The sequence below is a fragment of the Xiphophorus hellerii genome, chromosome 4 (assembly GCF_003331165.1).
Source record: "Xiphophorus hellerii strain 12219 chromosome 4, Xiphophorus_hellerii-4.1, whole genome shotgun sequence".
Lineage (NCBI taxonomy): Eukaryota > Metazoa > Chordata > Actinopteri > Cyprinodontiformes > Poeciliidae > Xiphophorus > Xiphophorus hellerii.
In genome coordinates this window covers 20115934-20134646 of record NC_045675.1, presented here as the reverse complement: position 1 = coordinate 20134646, position 18713 = coordinate 20115934, and the positions used below count along the sequence as shown (strand labels likewise).

The following is an 18713-nucleotide window of genomic DNA, read 5'->3' as shown; positions in this document are numbered from 1 at the left end:
AGAAGTTCTACTCTTGTTTTTCATCTTTAAATAATAATTGTTCTTACAAGATATCATTAAAACGATAAATTATGACAAAACTGATATTTACAGATACAAATCAAAGCAATAAAAAGTGAATGGTGCTTTCAAGAAATGGAAATTCAAAAGCTAAGCACACCGGGTCATAGATAATAACATATTCAACCTTGTGCAGAATGTGTATTTTATTAGTATGAAAATAATACAGTCAATTCATGTACAGAGGTCAAAGGTTTTTCTTCTCTACAGTCAGTCTCAATTTGACTCACATGTGAGGAATGTCACTGAGAGAAAACTGGAGTTTTAACTGAGGGAGAAGATTCATTATTGGTTCTTTTGAATGTGGTGTGGCTTTTTTAATTGGCTTTGCAGCCTTGGCTCATGACTGGTAATGAGAAAAAACCAGGCACTCATCTCAAATGAAGTCATTTCATTCTGGCGGTGTTAAGCATTGCAGCCATGGCTGACCTGAGGCAAAAACATTCCCAGCCTGATTCCATACAGGAGCTCTTCAGCTAGAAATTTGCTCACGCCTCTTAGAAATCTTGAGTTTATGTTTCAGGTGATTCAGACTCCATGTGATCCCATAAATGCATTTAACTCCTGAATTTAAGGAGTTTTCCACTCATCTGACATGATAGCTACTGTAGTTTGTTTGCATGTCACCAGTTGGTTACACAATGAATGAACATGGCAACAGTAGACATTTTATTTCCTCACCTCTTCAAAATAAAGCAAAATGAGTCACGTGCATAGAAGGCAGAAACACATGCCTTTTTCAATTTCACATAATGTGCAGTATTGCCTGCAAAAGTACTTAAAGCCCTTGATTTTCATCTATTTATTTATTTTTGCATTTTCTCAAATAAAATTCTAAAACTATATATATTTTTACAAGACAAACCAACACACATCAATGGATAATTGTGAAGTGGAAGCAAATTCATGACTTTTAATTCTGACGAATCTCTGATAAGTGCAGCGTTTTGCTCTGATAAATATTGGAATCAAGTTTACAGACACAAGTTGGACATTTGTTGAAACCCCAAATATTCAGATGATCTGTAACAGACAGCAGCTTTACTTTTATGCATATTAGATTTACAGTTTCCTTTCTTTTGAAAGATTGGATATTTTACCAGGTAAAATTTATACCTGAAGAGTTCTATGTATAATTTTATAAAGAAAATCTTTACATTGTGACTTTCTGTTTTAACGGAACCACACTAAAAGGTACAAACTAAAACATAACCCAAAGTGCATGCATGAAAAAAGACATATATAACTATATAGTGGTCTATGTTTTGGTCTGTAATGTAACATTAGTTTAATTTGACCAGACTCAAAGACATTATAAACCCCAGGGCTTCAAATGTAATTTATTCAGCTGAATGTTTCCTGTTTTGTATTAAATTATTCCTGGTATGACTTTTAACAGAACTGTTTTTGCAGCATGTGCCTGAATTGTGCCACCAACCATGTTGTACAATAACAAGCTTCTGCCCTTTTATACGTCTCCAAAAAGAGGCCAGGTCAGTTCTTGTTGGAAAGCAGAATCAGATATACAGTATGACCCTTATTCTACAGAAAGGGGACATGTCCTATGGTTATTTATTTGGCAGGTTTACAAAAACGCTTGAGGATTGAGGTTACATAACACGGTTCTGCATGGGCATTGCTGTATGTTGCTTCACTTTGGCCACATAATTACTTCTTCAGCTTTCAAACAGCCCTGCTGAAACTTTGACTTTCTGCATTTGTGTGGGATTTTTGAATCTGATGTCCAGTTTTTTCCAGTTGTTTTTAAAGGCAGGATCTCATGGGAGCACAGTTATCTCTGCTTCCCTGAGATAATAAACACAGAGGATGGATGTGGACACTACAAAGCCTAGAAGAGCTAGAAAAATGCCCCAAGAAAGGATGTTATTAGAACAGTCAACTCTCATTAGTTACTGTTTCTGTTATTAATTTTACACAGTTTACATGTGGATAAAAATAAAAGTGTGCAGCAAAGAAAGAAAATCTTTCCCTAAACATGCTTCCCTATGAGCTGAGGGAAGAGTGAGCTATACGATCAGGCTTGCAGAGACAATAAAAGAAGAGTTCAAGCCTCAAAGACACTAAACATGACAGATGTTTTGGAGTGGAGGAGAGGAAAGTGGAGGGACACACATCACAGGGCAAATGTGGGAGGAAAGAAAGAGAAAGAGGAGCAAAACACAACTGTGGACTTTACCTTGAAGATCTAGGGAAGTATGTAGGGGTGTGTGTGTGTGTGTGCGTGGGTGCGTGTGGGCGTGTGTGTGTGGGGGTGTGTGTGTGTGTGCTTGATGGGGAGGTGGGTGAGGAGGAGAGAGGAAAGCTGTGGTTGGAGGTTTCAGAAGCAGGAGAGAGAGGTGGAGGAGGGAGATGGGAGAGGTCTGAATTACAGAAGCAGAGAGCTGGAGTGTCTGAGAGGCTTTACGCTCCTCTGGAGAACGAACCACGAGGAGCAGAGCTCCACTTCCTCCTGCTACCGGAGAGGTTCATACTGGATTTAACTTCCACCAAGTTGACACTTTAAACCTGGATTGTGTTTCCTTTTATGCACCTTTGTCTGCACAAATGCTCCACGGTCGATGACAGTGGAAATGCTGGTAAGATGATCCAGTTAGATTAATTTACTATCTGTTGCATCATGTTGTGTGTTTGGTAATTTGTATTCAATAATTATATTTATCTCCAGTGATTGTTTGAATACTGAATTACTTAAACACCAAATAATTCAGTACTAAGCATCGATTTGATTGGTTTGCGGCTGGCACAGGCAGACATAAAATGGATTACCACAACGACCTACATTGTGATAATCCAATGAATTAAAATAAGTTTTCAAAACAATAATTTAAGTTTTAATAAAGCCCATTTTACTGTGTTTGTATTACTCAGAGGTGATAAAAATCACTCTAAAGTAATAACCAAACCTCATGTGTTAACACTGAAATGTTTCATCAATGAAACTGTTGGGTGGAGTCTTGTGTAATATCAGTCCATTGAGTCGTGTTGCTGCTGTTGACACGGTGCAGTGATGATGTCCAGCGTGTTAAAGAGACCAGGAGTCACTGAGAGGGAGGAAGAGGCAGACACATGTCCAGTGTGACAACATTTTCATCTAACTCATTTCAGCTGTCAATCAGTTCTAATCAGTGGAGTTTAACTGCAGTCTGCAAGTTAATGTTTGAATATTAATAGCTTATTTTAGTTTTGTCAATGCTCAATAATCACTAGAAGATGCTTGGTGGATGAAGCAGTAACAGTTTCGACTGTGTGCACTTTGAAATAGTAATAGTACTGTAGTAGTTTGTTAATATTTCCAGAATTCAGATGCTATTTCAGAGATTTATTTATTTTTGCTAGTTTCCAAAAGTACACTGTTTACCATAGAAATTGAATAATTTTGACATATTTCACTTACTTTGGTGGTTTAATTTTCACTTTGATGTATCACACAGATGGGTAAAAATAATTTTATATGAGCTTTGTAAGCAAATCTGGTAAATGTACATTATTTTGTTAGTTATGCAGTGATGTATTTATTAAGATCTTAGTTTTTCTTACATTAATATTAGGCGGCTTTTCTGCATCAAATGAACTCTGTATCTTTCAACTGTTGAAGTAAATAAGTAATTTAAAAAGATATTTAAAAATGTAAACAGAATGTAATTCGGCCTGATTTGAAATAAAGTATTATTTAGTGCGTTTTTATTTTTGTAACAATTCATTTTATATGTCAACATGTACACTATATAACCTGAAAGCACAAAGGGATTATTCATGCAATAAAGAAAAATATAATCAATGTTGTTTGTTTAAACACTGAGCACAGGAATGATGTGAAAAATGTAAGCAAGACCATAATATGGTGACAGACACACACAAAAAATGAAAGCTTCTTTGTGTCTGTGTGCACTTGTCAAACACAAAGGGAACCTGCACAGACAGGATGACAGGCCAACATGTGAAGAGAAAGTACAGATTCAGCCTGCATGCTGCAGAAGAGAAAGCCTTGGGCAGTTCAGTGCAGACCAGTCCAGCATGCTTAGTACTACCCATGACCTCTGTGTGTTTGTGGGCGACCTGGCTGGAGAGTCCTGACCGGGCCCCGGAGGTCCTCCTGCAAATGCCCGAACCCGTCAGTCAGGGCCAAAGCCCTGTCAAATCTCATTCACTGCACGCATGGAAAACAGATATTCAAGCACAAAGTTCATGGAAAAAAGATTTTCGAGCACAAAGTTCTCCAAAGAACAAGAAGTTCTATTTTTAAAGCAACTTCTCTCATTTTGATAAAAGCAAATATTGTCAACATTGTTAAAGTGCAACACTGAAAATTGATTTCTGCATTGTTGTGTTTTTTCTGAGCGCTTGAGAATTTCTTTAAGATGCATTTCTTTAGGATAAAACTTTTGAAAATAAAAGCTCATTAAAAGAATGTTGTGCAGCCAAACTGCAGCTGAACACACGCAAACATATTCTCCCAACAACTTTCACTTATTAGACATTTTTTACTATATTGTGTCGCCATAAGCTGCGATTAATGCTGCATTTCTCAGTCCATGCAAAGTAAAATCTCTGTCTGTTCACTGGTTGTGAAGACTTTATCTTTCTAAGAGCTGCAAGTCTTGTGTGTGTGTGGGCGTGGGGGTGGGCGTGTGTGGGTGTGTGTGTGTGTGGGGGTGTGCGTGGGTGTGTTTGTGTGTGTACGTGCTCTGCCTCTGCTGTTAGCTCCTTGCGTTACCAAGCCTGAGGTTCTGCCGCAGGGGTGACTTCCGCTTGTCATCTTTACTCAGGGTAACAGCAGAAACCTCCAAATGAGGCTGATTGTCTGTCCTCTCACAAACAATTATCTTTTTTTTGTTTCTCCACTCTAATGAGCTGTAATAAGTTTAAGTAAACAAATAATGTTCATAGAGGAAAAAAGCCTAAAACTGCTGAAAACATTCCCCAAAACAGAAGAGATAAGCCACATAGTATGCTATTTGAAATAAATTATTTTCACAAGGGATTTTTTTTATAAATTTTTTTTCTAAGATATTATATCGCCTTCAAAGAAATGTGAATCACAGTCAAAAACTCAAATAGATTTTACGTCAAGCTGCAAGGCCTTCCCCTTCCGCCCACTCCACGCGTTTCATGAATTCAGAAGTTTATTTTTTTCTCTGTATATTGAAAGTCAGCTCTCTCAAGGCCTGGCCTTGATGAGTTTCTTCATTGTTGTCAGCGTTTGCTCAGTGGTATGGTTGGAAAACTCAATTCATGAAGAATAAAAGAAACTGCTTGATTTCCTCATCATCTGCCTTCCTCTTTCTTAATAGAAAATATTTTAACAAAAAGTCTAAATCAGTTTATTCTTTCTCTGAACTAAAAAGTCTTTCAAGCCTTTAAGCGCATATGCATTGTGAACTTTGTTTATTTCCTAATCAAATTCCACATTATAACAAAGTGGTAGAAATACAACGAAACTAAATTGAACGTTTAAAGCAAAACATCCCATTCTCTCCTCAGAGTGTTTACAGGTAAAACTTTTCTCAACACCCTAAAAAAGATCTAAAATAAACCCACATTATAAATAAACCCTATAATTTCCTGGGTTATGGCATGACTTGACACAGAGATTAATTTTCTTAATCACTCTTGAAAACTTGAGCAACAAGAGAACATACCATTGAGATGTTTGTTCATGTTAATAAATGATGAATTGGCTTAAAAATATTCAAGTCTCCAACTCTCACTGCAGACAACGATTTAAAGTAAGACTGGTCTTCCACAATAAAAGCCTAATTTATTTAAAGGTATAGCGCACACATTCACAGGGTGGCAATAACTGTGAAGCAGGAAAATGTAATAGAATATGAGCATTTCTTATTCAGGGTAAGTCTTTACTGTGCATGTACTTAACATGAGCATGGAGCATTTTTTACAACACGTTCAGTATATAGATTACTCCGTCGGGACACCAAGTGAAGGAGTCTTTCCTGAATGCTGGAGAATATCATGCTGCCTTCTCTGAATGCTACTGTGATGAGAAGTAAGTCGAACCACAGAAAATAGGATCAGTCAATCAGGCAATCAGTGAGTGATTTCATGAGGGCTCTGTGTAATCTCACCTTAGGCAGCTACACAGCCCACTAGGAGCTATGCACATATTTTTGAGACCATAACGAGAGTGGGTCTCTTGTACAACAACAAGAACAGGAAACAAACACATTTCTTCATTTTACTTTTGCTTTGCAACATTGACGTAATAATTAGAGATAAAATGTTTCCTTTGGAGTATCGAAATCTGATCAGAAGCTCTTTTATGACGTTGCTTGTAGGTTTTTCACATCGAATGAGTCTAAAAAACAAAAATACTAAAAAAAAAATGCCTGTGGTGATATTTGTGTTGAACCTTTTAGAGGCTGCAGGCAATGACTGCACATTAACATTAAGCCTCCAAAGACAGACTATTTAATTTATAAATACCTGACACCTTTAAATAAAACCAAGTACTTAGTAAACTGGGAGACAAACTTATAAATTAATCATGAAATCTTATTAAATTGTGAATGATGATAATGTTATTGCTACACAACACGTTTAAAAATAATTTGGAGCAAAAGAGGATGATTCTTGAAGCATTGTGTTAAAATACTGAACGTTTGGATCAAAACTCCAAACTACATGTACTGAACTGCAAGCAAACTTACAGGGCATGATTCCTGAGAAAAATCTGGTCTATTTTAAGGTCACTTATTTTAACACTAGAAACAAAACATTAGAATTTGTTTTTAAAATCGCACACAAAATTCAAGCTCAGTTGAATCACTCATAAAGTGGATCAATTGTATAAGGAACAGCAGGGTTGGATTTCAGTAAAGGTCTGGTAGATGTTACAACAAAAACTTCAGTTTCAAAGCTCAAGGAGTGCAGTATGCCCTTTTGCAGATAATTCTTTTTGCTCCTGGTATCTAACTGTGTTCCCAGTCAGAGATACATCAAGAATGCTCAGAAGTGGCAAGTCTGACAGGGAAACATTTTGTTAATAAAGGTTTTTGTGGCATGAGTGGCTCTTTATTTGCAGAACTGAGACACGAAATGGGCAAAAAGAGAAGGAGGAAACACATGCAACAAACATCAAAGGACAGGGACAATAATTGTGAATATGTTCCTTTAGTTTTTGAACATTTTACATGGTGAAAAATAGTTTCCACTACTACTGCACTTAGCACTGTAGCATTTGGCAAATAAGGCTGCACCTTTCTATTTGGACAGAATGTACTGAAATATGAATTTCCCTCTGGGCTAAATAAAGTATATTCATTCATTCATTCATTCATTCATTCATTCATTCATTCATTCATTCATTTCCTGCTAAGAACTAGAAAAATAAAATTTTATAGTACAACGTTAATGCACAATAATTAGATAAATGATGGCAATCTATCCATACTTTGTTATTTGGTATATTTTAAAGTGATGAAAGATGAAAATGTACATTTTATTATAAAAGATTTACCAGTGTTAAGGACCACAGACACTAGCCAGTAGCTAAAATCTGCAAATAGTTGAGTTTCCCTCTAAAAACATTCATAATTGTCTATTTTAATAATTCAAGTAAAGAATATACTGTAGCTTACAATGCATTAATATACACAATGGAAATCATCTAATATGTAAAGTCCTCCGTTAGGTATTAAGAATGTCTTCTGACTAACATATGGATAAGGCATAAATCTATTTTTTTGTTGTCAGACACAGGAATCACACAAAGTTTGACATATAATGTGTGAGAACTATTTCACATGAAAATAATTTGTTCTAAGAAATTTACTGTTGGGTGATTTTCTTTTTCTTTTGTATCTATGCTACTGTCACAATATTTCTTCTGAAGCCAGTTTTATCACAAACATATGTGGATAAGACAGAAAATGCAGCTTTCTGTCATAATCTTTTGTTTTATCCCACGAACGTCAAGACAATTATCCATAAGTGAGATTTAGACTGAGCACAGGCTTTGGTGGAAGTTAATAAAATATTATCTGTTCTCTGGATTTTTATGAAATACAGAACAGCATGACAGCAAGAGTATATTTCTGTGATTGTTTGAACTCTAATTCTTTAAATAGTTGAGTCTTTAGTAGTTGCTCTTGTGCTCTAAGCCAATCCACAAACATTGCTTTGGTTTTGGCCCTGGTCTGAATATGTCTGCTCCTGTTACTCTGTGTTTTCTTGGACGAGTGTACCCTCCTGCTCTCCAGCTCACTGAACAACACAGACGATGGAAGGACTCGTGTATTTAATTGTCAGCTGTGAAAGACATTTGGTCCTGAACTTGGAGTTTGGGCACTGGCAGGATTGATGCCTCAAACTGTGTTAGAGTCAAGGAATAGCAAGTAACCACAATACACAGACAATAAAACCAAGGGGTAACCCTAGACTAGATTATAATTCACAATAGCACAACTGTGGCTTCAAAACATTTCTTTTAAATATTTGTTCTTAAACATGTTCCGTTGACAGAAAAGTTAGTCCTTTTCTGTCGTTCTATCGATCTATATATCAAACAAAACAAAAAGACACTGATGTTGTGGCAACAGTAACATACTCAGCCCTGACGCAGCTGAACACTGTGAATCCCAAACAACTAACCTCACTAAACATGAACACACACACACTGTCTATGTAAGAATAAAAACGGAAGAACTTTAAAATGTACACACTTACTTTAAATACAGTATATGGCAGTACATGACATTTCTCAAAATTCACTTTGTTCTCTTTCATGAAGGGCACTTGTTAGGCCAATGTAGCGGATGCTTTTCCACACACCATCATGCAAAGAAGGGAAAAAAGTGCGACAGAAGTTTTTAATTTGGAAATGGTTCATGCCCAGACATAACATAGTAAGAGACCTATTGTTTTTTATTATTTCTGTCTTCCGCAAGAACATTTTGTCACCTCCTTAGTTCATGTAAGAAAAAATAATAATTCCCAAGGTGTCAAATCTGTCAGTCACAAGAAGTGGTTTCTCAGACTAATGCATAAAACAAATAAGAAACTTATCAAAATATTACTTTCAAATAAATTTCTACAGTTTTGTTTTTCTTGCTAAAAGCTTTTTAGAGAGATTCTGAAAGTGCTTTGCCATTTACAACGGATAACTGTAAATGATGTTTGTGTAAACACGTTGTAAAGGACAAAGTGCATTTCTGAGAAAAGTAGTAACAGAAAAAATTGAAGTCACTGTGTGCACTTCACAATAGGTGAAATACTAATTTGTATTTTACAGGTTTGATCTGAAGTTAAGAGGAGAGTTTGTGTCCTTGGACAATCATTACAAACAACTTGATCACATTCAGGAAAGTAGATGTGATGTCAGTAAATCTAGATGCTCTCATGCGACAGTTTCTCTTGATATATATTATGCAAAGAATGGTAACTATCTGGGCTGTTTGAAAATAAACAAGAAAAGCATACAGCTAAAATCGACCACCACATGATTATTACATTATCAAAATCTGGCCAAAAATGAATGACTGAAAATACCTTTTTATGAATTTTTTTTCTGCTATTTCTTTCTAGGAAGGCCAACCACTTTACATCATGGTTTCTTGAGCCGGTTTTCTGCCAACACTTCACAGAGATTATTACCACTCTGGGCCATGACTGAGCTGCTTCCCAACACCAGCATTCCCGTGGGCACAGCAGCTCTTCTGGTGACCTCTGACTGTCCGTTTAACCTGACTGCGACTGCGCAGACGGGACATGGCTCTGGCCAGTCACTTCCACCCTTCTGCACCCTCTGCTGCTGTGGGATGCTCAACCGCACCCTCGCTGTGGCCTTCATGGTCAGCCTGGCGTTTGCTATTGTGGTTGGAAATGTGGTTACTCTGACAGTGTTTGTGCAAACTAGGCAGTCGAGAACACCACAAGGGTACTTGAAAGGTAACTTTGTAGGTTTTTTTCATCTTGTATTTCTTTTTTTTCTCATGAGATAAAGTTGACCAGATGTGATTAAAAGCCTGATTCTCAACCATTTAAACTAAATAACCCTTTTTTTCTTTGTTAATCTTGTTGACAGTGTCTTTGGCCATAGCAGACATGATGGTGGGTGTTGTCGTGGTTCCTTTCTCTGTTTTCACTGAAATCTCTCTGATGGTGACCAGCGCTCCTCCCTTGTGGTACCAGGGTGGTACATCAGCATCCTTCAGTGACATGGAGAGCCCCTGGCAGCCCTGCATGTTGATTGGTCCCGTGTTTGCGGGGTGCACCTTTGTCTCCATCAGCACCATCTTCCTGATGACTCTGGAGCGCAGCGTGGCCATCCTGTGGCCGCTCCACAAAGACGCGCTGGTGACCAGAAGGCGAACATTGCTCCTCATCCTGCTGTCCTGGGCAGCCAGCTTCCTGCTGGCTCTCGCCCCTCTCATCTTCAGCAGCAACTTTACTTTGGAGTACAATGAGTGCAGTCGCATGTGTAACTACGCCCCACTGTTGTTTGGAGGCCGACTCCCGCCCGATGCCAATATTTTGCTGCTGTTCCCAGCATTTGACTTCACACTTCTGGGTGGCACATTAGCAGTTAATGTTGTGTCCTTCACAAGCATTCGCCGATACACCCAAAAACGCAAACTGCTCTCAGAGGGGAGTCTGAGTGACGGAGGGGGAGGAGGAGGATGCTCCCACAGACCATCATTCTCAGACATTAAGGCTGCAAAGACAATCGGCATACTGACATTTGCCTTCACAGCATCCTTCTCTCCCATCGCAGTCTTTGTGCTGGGAAATGTGGTGGGATACACGTGGTGCAACTTTTCTTTTCTCGCCTTCTGGATCCTGACAGGAAACAGCTGCTGTAATGTCATCATCTACAGTGTGAGGGACCACCGCTTCAGGAAGGGTGTGACCCTGCTTTTTCAAAGAGAGCAGTCCCCTCCCCACGGTGAGAAGACCTGAGGACTGTTTTGTTTTAGCAAGCACATTTTTTGTGGCTCTGGTCCAAAATATTAAATGATTGCAATCATGTTATCCAAATGAGGATCAATGTGCGGAGTCGAAGCTTTGCAGAAGGGAGAAAATGTGGAAACAGTCCATGTTTTTTCCAGATCTACTTTGATCTGGGCAATCATGCAGGTTGGGAGCTTTTACCACAAAGACACGGTTTCAAGTCCAGTTGCAAACAAATCCAGGTGAATCAACCACAGGTCAACGTTTCAGAGTTGTATGAATGTTTCAAGTTGCAGTAACACTTACTCAGCTGAGAATGTAGTAAAATTGAGAAGATCATAATTTTCAGTTGCAAGTCAGAGTCGAAGATGCCATAATTTTAACTTTCATACAGATTCAAAGATTGTAAGAATGCCGTTCTTGGTTTTACCATACAGAGACAAAGAAGTTCATCATTATAAATTGCTATTATTTCAGAGGAAATGATACATTTCTTCCTCTGATTGTGATCTCAGTCAATTCATAAACTAAAGGTGAGTTACTGTAAGGTCACAATGAGGGTGGAAGTGTCCAAAACTGCAGGTCACTGATTGGCCACTGGATGCCAGCTTTGAAAGCAGAAGGAAAATTTATTTGCAGTGAATTTTTTGTTGTTCGTTTGCACTGCCTTGCAAAAACATTACTACATTTTGAAGTTTTCCATGTTTTGTCATACTAAAACCTCAACACCAACATAATTCTGTTCTTATCAAACTTTTTGTTAAAAAAACATCTAAATAATGTGTTGTTGTCTTTTGCTTTGAAACTCCTAAATACAATCAAGCACAACCAGTTGCCATCAGAAGTCGCCTAATTGTTAAATACAGTCAATCTGTGTATAATTTAATATCTGTTTAAAACCAGAACTGCATCCATAAAAACTAGACGGATTAATTATAGAATTGAATTGATTTAAAATGTATATGCTGGGTAGTGATCTGAGAGGCAAATGCTTGCAGTAACTGCTGCATAATAGAAATACATGATATCCAATCATTTTTAATAAGATCCCAAACTGACTCAGCTACTTTAAATTTTAGTCATCATGGCTTTATGAAAAACTAATGAAGTGACTCTTTCTCTTTCTGTGGCTTTTAGTGAACTGTCTGTAAGGGATCGCAGAACAAGTCAATTTTACTAATTCAGTTTAGGCTGATTATGTTAAGACTGGACACTTCTGTTTTCTTTCTGGAAACAGCTAAAAGCAGGAGTGATTTATTTTTGGCGTTTTTCTGGGCTGGAGTGTGTCTAACTTGAGTGAAAGAGGTCGGATATCTTGGTATCAAGTCTTAGTGAGATGGAGCAGGAAATGGTTTGACATATCAGAGCTTCATCTGCAGTAGGTTTGGGTTCTCTCCAGTCTGAACAGGAGAAAAGCCAGTTCAGATTTTTGGTCTAACTCCTCTAGTTAGACCAAAAGGCTAACCTCACACGTTTTGGTACATCTGCATTCAAGACATCACCTGCAGTCGTGAGATGTGGATTGGAACTAAAAGAATAAGGAGCATGACACAGGTGGCTGAAATGAATTTCATTGAGTTGAAGGCATGGCTCCATCCTAAACATAAGGAGAGGAACTTCATGCTGCTCCTCCTTATCAACAAGAGCCATCGAGCTCTGGAGAGGATAGGGAGAACAAGGGTTTTGTTCTCGTCCTGGATCTGTTATTTCTGCGATCCAGCTACAAAGGCAGCTGGTCAGTATACTCATTTGTCATTTCGCTCTATTTGCAGTGAAAATAGACCAGTGAAAATTAAAATTAAAATTTTTTTTGTACAAAGATTTCATACAAAATAATTTCTCTAGATAATAATATAGACTACCTTATTAGACTACCTGAGAATTTTGCATTTTGTATGACTTTTTGCTAACATACTTCATGATAAAGAGTGATAACTTAGCACTGTTGACTCCCAGAAAGGGGGGGCTACCAGAGGTTTTTCTGTGTGGAGTTTGTACTTTCTGATCCATGCATGAATAGATTCTCTTCGTCCTGCCACCGACAAACATGCATGTTATGTTAAGTGGACACTCTAACTTGCTCCTAGGAGTGCGTGGGCGTGCTTGCATGAGGGCGGGATGTGTGTGTGGTTGTTTCTTTGCCCATGGAGTACCTCGCCTCGAGCACATTGGCCATAGAGACATGCAAGAACCCCCGTATAGCCCTGCATAATATAAGTGGATTTAGAGAATGGAAGGTTGGATGGCATACGGGTATGAAATGGGGTACCAAATGATGAGGGGGCACTATGCTGCATAAGAGGACAAAAATGGAAGACTAAATGAGAACCTGTTCCACCTATCATCCATATTTGTGCTTATCAAACCATTTCCTGGCTTTACTCTCATGTTTACAGTCAAAAAGATTTTTCATTCTTCTGCAAACAGCTAGGTTCTGAAGTTTTTCAGTAACTAAAATCAACAGCAAAAGTCAAATTATGCGTATTAGACCACTAGACAGCTGAAAGGATTAAACTAAACACAAATACTGTAGATCACAAGCAGGCAGGTCCATGTCCTGAATAAAATTCATGTCCTTACAGATTTATTATTTATTTTTCCACCTCTCAGGCCTTTCTCTGACTTCAGAAATTAACCTTGTACTTATTTTGCTTGTGTGTGGACATTATGCGACTCCCTCTCAATTAAAGTTCATGTTTAGAAATGTTAATTTGACCCTGCTGCGATAATTTAATTTTACTTTTGCAATAATCTGCCTCAGAAGTGCACTTTATGAGCTCCTATGTCAGCCATTAGCATTGTGCCATCATTTAGCGTCATGCCAAACAGGTTTTATTTATGTTTTTTATATTATTAAACCTTGTTTTTATTGGGATAATAAAACATTATCTGTATATTTATGACTACCTGAATGGGTCACATCACAGATGTGTAGAGTAAGAGATTATAATCAGAGCAGACCCTCGTACTGTGCAGCTTGTCTCTTCAGGGTATGATGTATCTGTAACATTAAGCGATTTGTATGATGTCTTGTTTGTTGCTGTATTGTAGAGTCTGACTACATGATAAAAGGTATAAATGAGCTCAACGAGGAATCTGAAGAATAAAATTATCTTATTAAACCACAATAACGTATTTACATTGTTTTTGTCTAGAAAATAATGCTTCCAGTGAAACCAAATGTGTTTATGTTAAGGCTATTTTAATAGCTCTGTGGTGAGCCTGTTATTTGTGACTTGGCAATGTGCTGACGACAATATTCTTTATACAAGCCAGCTTTTTTTTTTTTTTATCAAACTTTAAAATAAATGACACCAACATAATCAGTAGCCAGTAAAATGTAAATTCTGCTGAAAGAAAAAGGAAGCTCATGTGTCTTGACAGGCTTTGCAACCACCTTGAAAAATGGACATCTGATTAATAATTAAAGTCAGAAAAAGTGCCTGAAACTCAGATGTGACAGCAACGTCTACAGAACACGGTATGGATAATGTATTAACATTAACATACATCGGCTCCAACCAAAAGCCACGAAGTCCATTCAGGTGTTACTGACTTTCACATGCAGCTCTGATGCAGGATTTAAAGATTAAAGAATAATTCAGATTTCTGAAGGTCTTCTGTGAAATAGCTGTCAGTATTTTACCTGCAGAAGACAATATTTTATAAAATGCTTGAATAAACAAATATCCCAGTGAGCTAGTGGATATTTTTTGTACGTCTAGGGGTTGGCTGCTCAGAAAGGGTAAGATGGTAATCTTAACATTAATCTTCACAGATGAACGTTCAGCTGAATATAAAAGAAGTAGTAATATTTATTGCAAAATGTTTCAGAAAGTTCAAAAGCAACTTGTAAAAATGCCAATCTCAGTAGATCTCCTCTGATTTGTCATCTTCTGTCTCTTGAATATAAGCAGATTTCCACTGTAGCAACACCTACTGCTTAAAAGCAGAATTGCAGAGAGCATTGTAAGGTTGAGTGAGCAGTATGAAAGGCAACATCAATAATGCTGATTCCAGAGCTCAACCTGCCCAAGTTGCAACCGTATGAAACAATCTAAACCTCAAAATATATTATTAGTGTGAGCCATAATGATAGTGAGCTTATGCAACACATCTTTGTATCACATCATTGTTTGCTTCATCACTGGTAATATACTGGGGATGCTTGTTGCACCAATCTGACAGATCAGCTAAGACTGTCCTATGAGCTATATTTAAAAACACCAGATAAAAGTGAATGCCACAGAAATGTGCTCTACATTTGACATTGATATGATGCAGACAATTGAACAGCTACTGGTTAGACAAAGAACAAACACAGGACACAAAGAAGAAGGGGAGAAGCAGACAGGAAGTTCACATCCCAGTTCCTGCTGAGTGGAAAGTGACAAGAACACAACTTCATGGACTGTCCAGCAGAGACACCAACACTCCACCAAAGAAGGACAATCCACTCATATACTCTGATACTTCACACAACCCATCTTTTGAAACTCTGCACTGTCCCTTTAAGACAATAATTAAATATTAAAACAAGTTGATTTGCATGGTTAGATATAGCATTAAAAAAAATCCTTAATTGTTTTTTCAATTTCACTCACCCAGAAACACTAAACTCATAGATGGCGTTTATTTTGGGTGAACGGCACTTATGAAAAGTCAGTGGCAGTATCTATGATTAGGTTGGCAGCTTTTACTGCGGCAAAACTATTTGATGCCTTGATATGGAAACTCTTTTAGTGATGACATTCAAACAGAGCAATATGAATAAAACAATCTTAAAGTGAAGTGAAACATTAAACATTAAACACTTTGCTTTTAGGCAGCTTTCGAAGTAATTTAGCAAAAAGCTTCCCTTGAAATTATACACAGTGGGTGAATGAAAATAATGTATTTCAGTCCTAATATTTCAGCACTTGTACGAAAATCTGCTCTGGTTGCCAAAAGATAAGCTATTTTCAAACCTGTTAACCAAAATAAAACAGCTTTGTGGTGCAAACCAAACTATTGTTTTGCATAAACATAAATGCTAAAGAGATACAATAAAATTCAACCTACAGGATTTTGTTGTAGATCAATAAATAACAATACAAGCATTGTTCATTATGGAAAAAATTCCTTGAAATAAAGATATTTTATTTACCAGCAAAATGGAGGCGTGTGAGAGGCCAGCTGAGGACACACTGGAGATCTGAGGGAGTGTTTTTCTTTCTCACTGATAATTTGTTATCCTCTAAAGGATAAAGAGTTATTAAACATATAAACAGTACAAACTTGCTAATGTGTTAACACTATGCAGAAATATTTTTTTCCTCTCTATAATTTTGATTTTAGGTAATTAATAATCAGTAGCAAACATGGAGAGCCTTTGAGCCTCCAAAAAAACAACAACATGCATTTCAGTGAAACAAGTGTTTGACATCGCAGACAGTCACGTTTTTTCAGAGATTGTAAGCCGCACACAGCAACACAGTAGTTTGTTTTCCAGAAATGCATTTTCTGGAAAATGTTTATGTTTGTCAGCATGCAAAGTCTGGCCCTGTCTACGCACTCTTTCCTAGGTTTCATGTTTTTCTTCCGAACATCTGAAAGCAATTGGTGTTTGAATCTGTAATGGACCGACTCAAGCTAACGCCCAAGTACAGTGAAAGCTATGATGAAGTGGACGGAGTTTCCCACCTGAATAATTTGTTTACTGTTTTAATATTGCTATGATTATTATTTATTTCATTTTATTTTTTAACTAATATGTTATCTGGTATCTATGTTAAAGAATCTTCAAATATGTGAAACATCTGAGAAGCTGAGATCCAATGAAAAAGACCACAAACACAGTATGGAATACTGTGTGAAACCAAGTGTGAAATAGTATGCAGAACATAAAACACCAAACTCCAACTCTTACACACTCTCATACAGCCCACAAACACACATTAGCATGGTACTTTTCATACTGGTAGTATTTCTGCAACAGGGATGCCACAATATAACCACATGGAGGGCAGCAGGTGGGAAAACATCTGAATAAAATACACTATTTATAATATTAACAATATGTTCCATTAAAGCTGCATTGTGTCTTACAGAGTGGAGAATATTAGCTGCGTACAAATAGCAAAAACACTGATTTGCAGGTAAACAAATAAGTGGTTATTTGTTAGTCAGAATAATTTAAATGTGGGCAAATCTCTGGTGATACCGTGAGAGACTGAAATAGTTCAACCAGTTGCAGAGTGGAGCTAAGCTATACTCTCTGTCATGAAGTTCAGGTGCTTAAAAGAACATTTCTGGTTGACAGGTGTTAAAGGTCTCTTCCTCCTTTGTATTATTAACAAGGCATCTAAATTTTTTAGTTTAGACACTCTGTGCCGTTGAACTTGTACCACAACCACACATTCATAGGCACAGAGATGCCTCCAGCAAGAAACACTGTAGATGATAGGTCAGAGAACCTTAGAGCCGCTGCAAGGTTATGCTTTCTTGTTTGTCCTATTTGGGGTTTTTTTTTAATTCCCTCTCGTTTCATTGTCCCTATGAATTTTTAATTGTCTCCCTAAGCTCTCAAGGCAAAAGATGTGTGTCAGAACCAATAAAGCACAGAGACCACCTGTGGCTGGTGTCCGTTTTTGACTCAGCAGAGGAAAGGACAAAGGCAGAGATGGCTCTGAGGGACGACGGAGAGCGGGGAGCTTAGTGATACCGGGCTTTATCCACAGGGGCAACGGCAACCCACATCAGAACCAGGTTTGCAAAAGTAAAACAAATCCACGTGATCTCTTTATCAGCTTCAGACATTCTTCACTCTAATTGTATTGTTTAATACTACTTGCTGTGGGAACCTCCACAGAAAATAAATAGACAAAATATGTTTCAGCCTTAAAGGGATAGTTCAACATTTTTGAAGTGAGTTTGAGCTAAAAAGCTGTTAGAATCTAATCTTATGTCTTAAGTAAAGAACTCTCTGTGTTTCCTCATTTTAGTGTAAAACCATATTAGTTGGAACGTAAAGCTAATGTTTGAATTTGGCCCAGGACAGTGAACCACCACCAGATTGTTGTTAATTACATTTATCACTGCTTGAGTACAAACAGGAAGAAACATTCTTTTGGCAAACCTCTGATTTCTAAATCGTGCTCATGTTTTGCTGCATGGTGTTTTTAGGCCAAAATTTTCAGATGCCAGTTTATCTGGAAAGGAATTTAATCTTCAAAATCTTGCAGTTAACCTCCTTCAAGGAGAAAAGATTTCAAATTTAATTTATTTATTTTATTTATTTTTTTGCTTTTTTGCTTTTTAGAAACTGCTTGTCAGTCAGAAGCAGAAAAATCCCATAGGTCTTTTTGAAAGATTTATTTTTCAAATAAAGTCTGCTTACTATTTCAAAATTTGCCTTTTAAAAAAATCATAAACCTATACTCTTTGTTGTGTGTGTGATCTCATCTTGAAAATTTCTCCCTCATTAATATTGTAACTCATTTACTTTTAAAAAATGATGAGCACTAAGTGCAGAAAGCAAAAAATAAACCGTGGGGTTGACATGGTTCATGTTTGCAGTTTGCTTCTTGTGACAGTGCATAGAGCTCTGAAGCTCAGATGAGAATCTGATAAAAAAAATTATAACTTCATATTTATCCGCCACAATATCGACTCCCTCTGTTTCAAATTATGTGAGTTATATTATCCATCATAAACTACAGAGACCTCATTGGTGCTTGCTGCCGGCT

General features: G+C 37.4%; 1 protein-coding gene across 1 annotated transcript; it reads left to right on the top strand.

Annotated features, from left to right (window-relative positions):
• Nucleotides 1–2450: 2450 nt before the first annotated feature.
• Nucleotides 2451–14108, top strand: LOC116718184 (trace amine-associated receptor 13c). The gene is made up of 3 exons (XM_032559886.1): nucleotides 2451–2657; nucleotides 9622–9984; nucleotides 10121–14108. Exons 1-3 carry the CDS (start codon nucleotides 2606–2608, stop codon nucleotides 10993–10995), a joined length of 1290 nt encoding a protein of 429 aa, XP_032415777.1. The 5' UTR covers nucleotides 2451–2605; the 3' UTR covers nucleotides 10996–14108.
• The last annotated feature ends 4605 nt before the right edge of the window (nucleotides 14109–18713 follow it).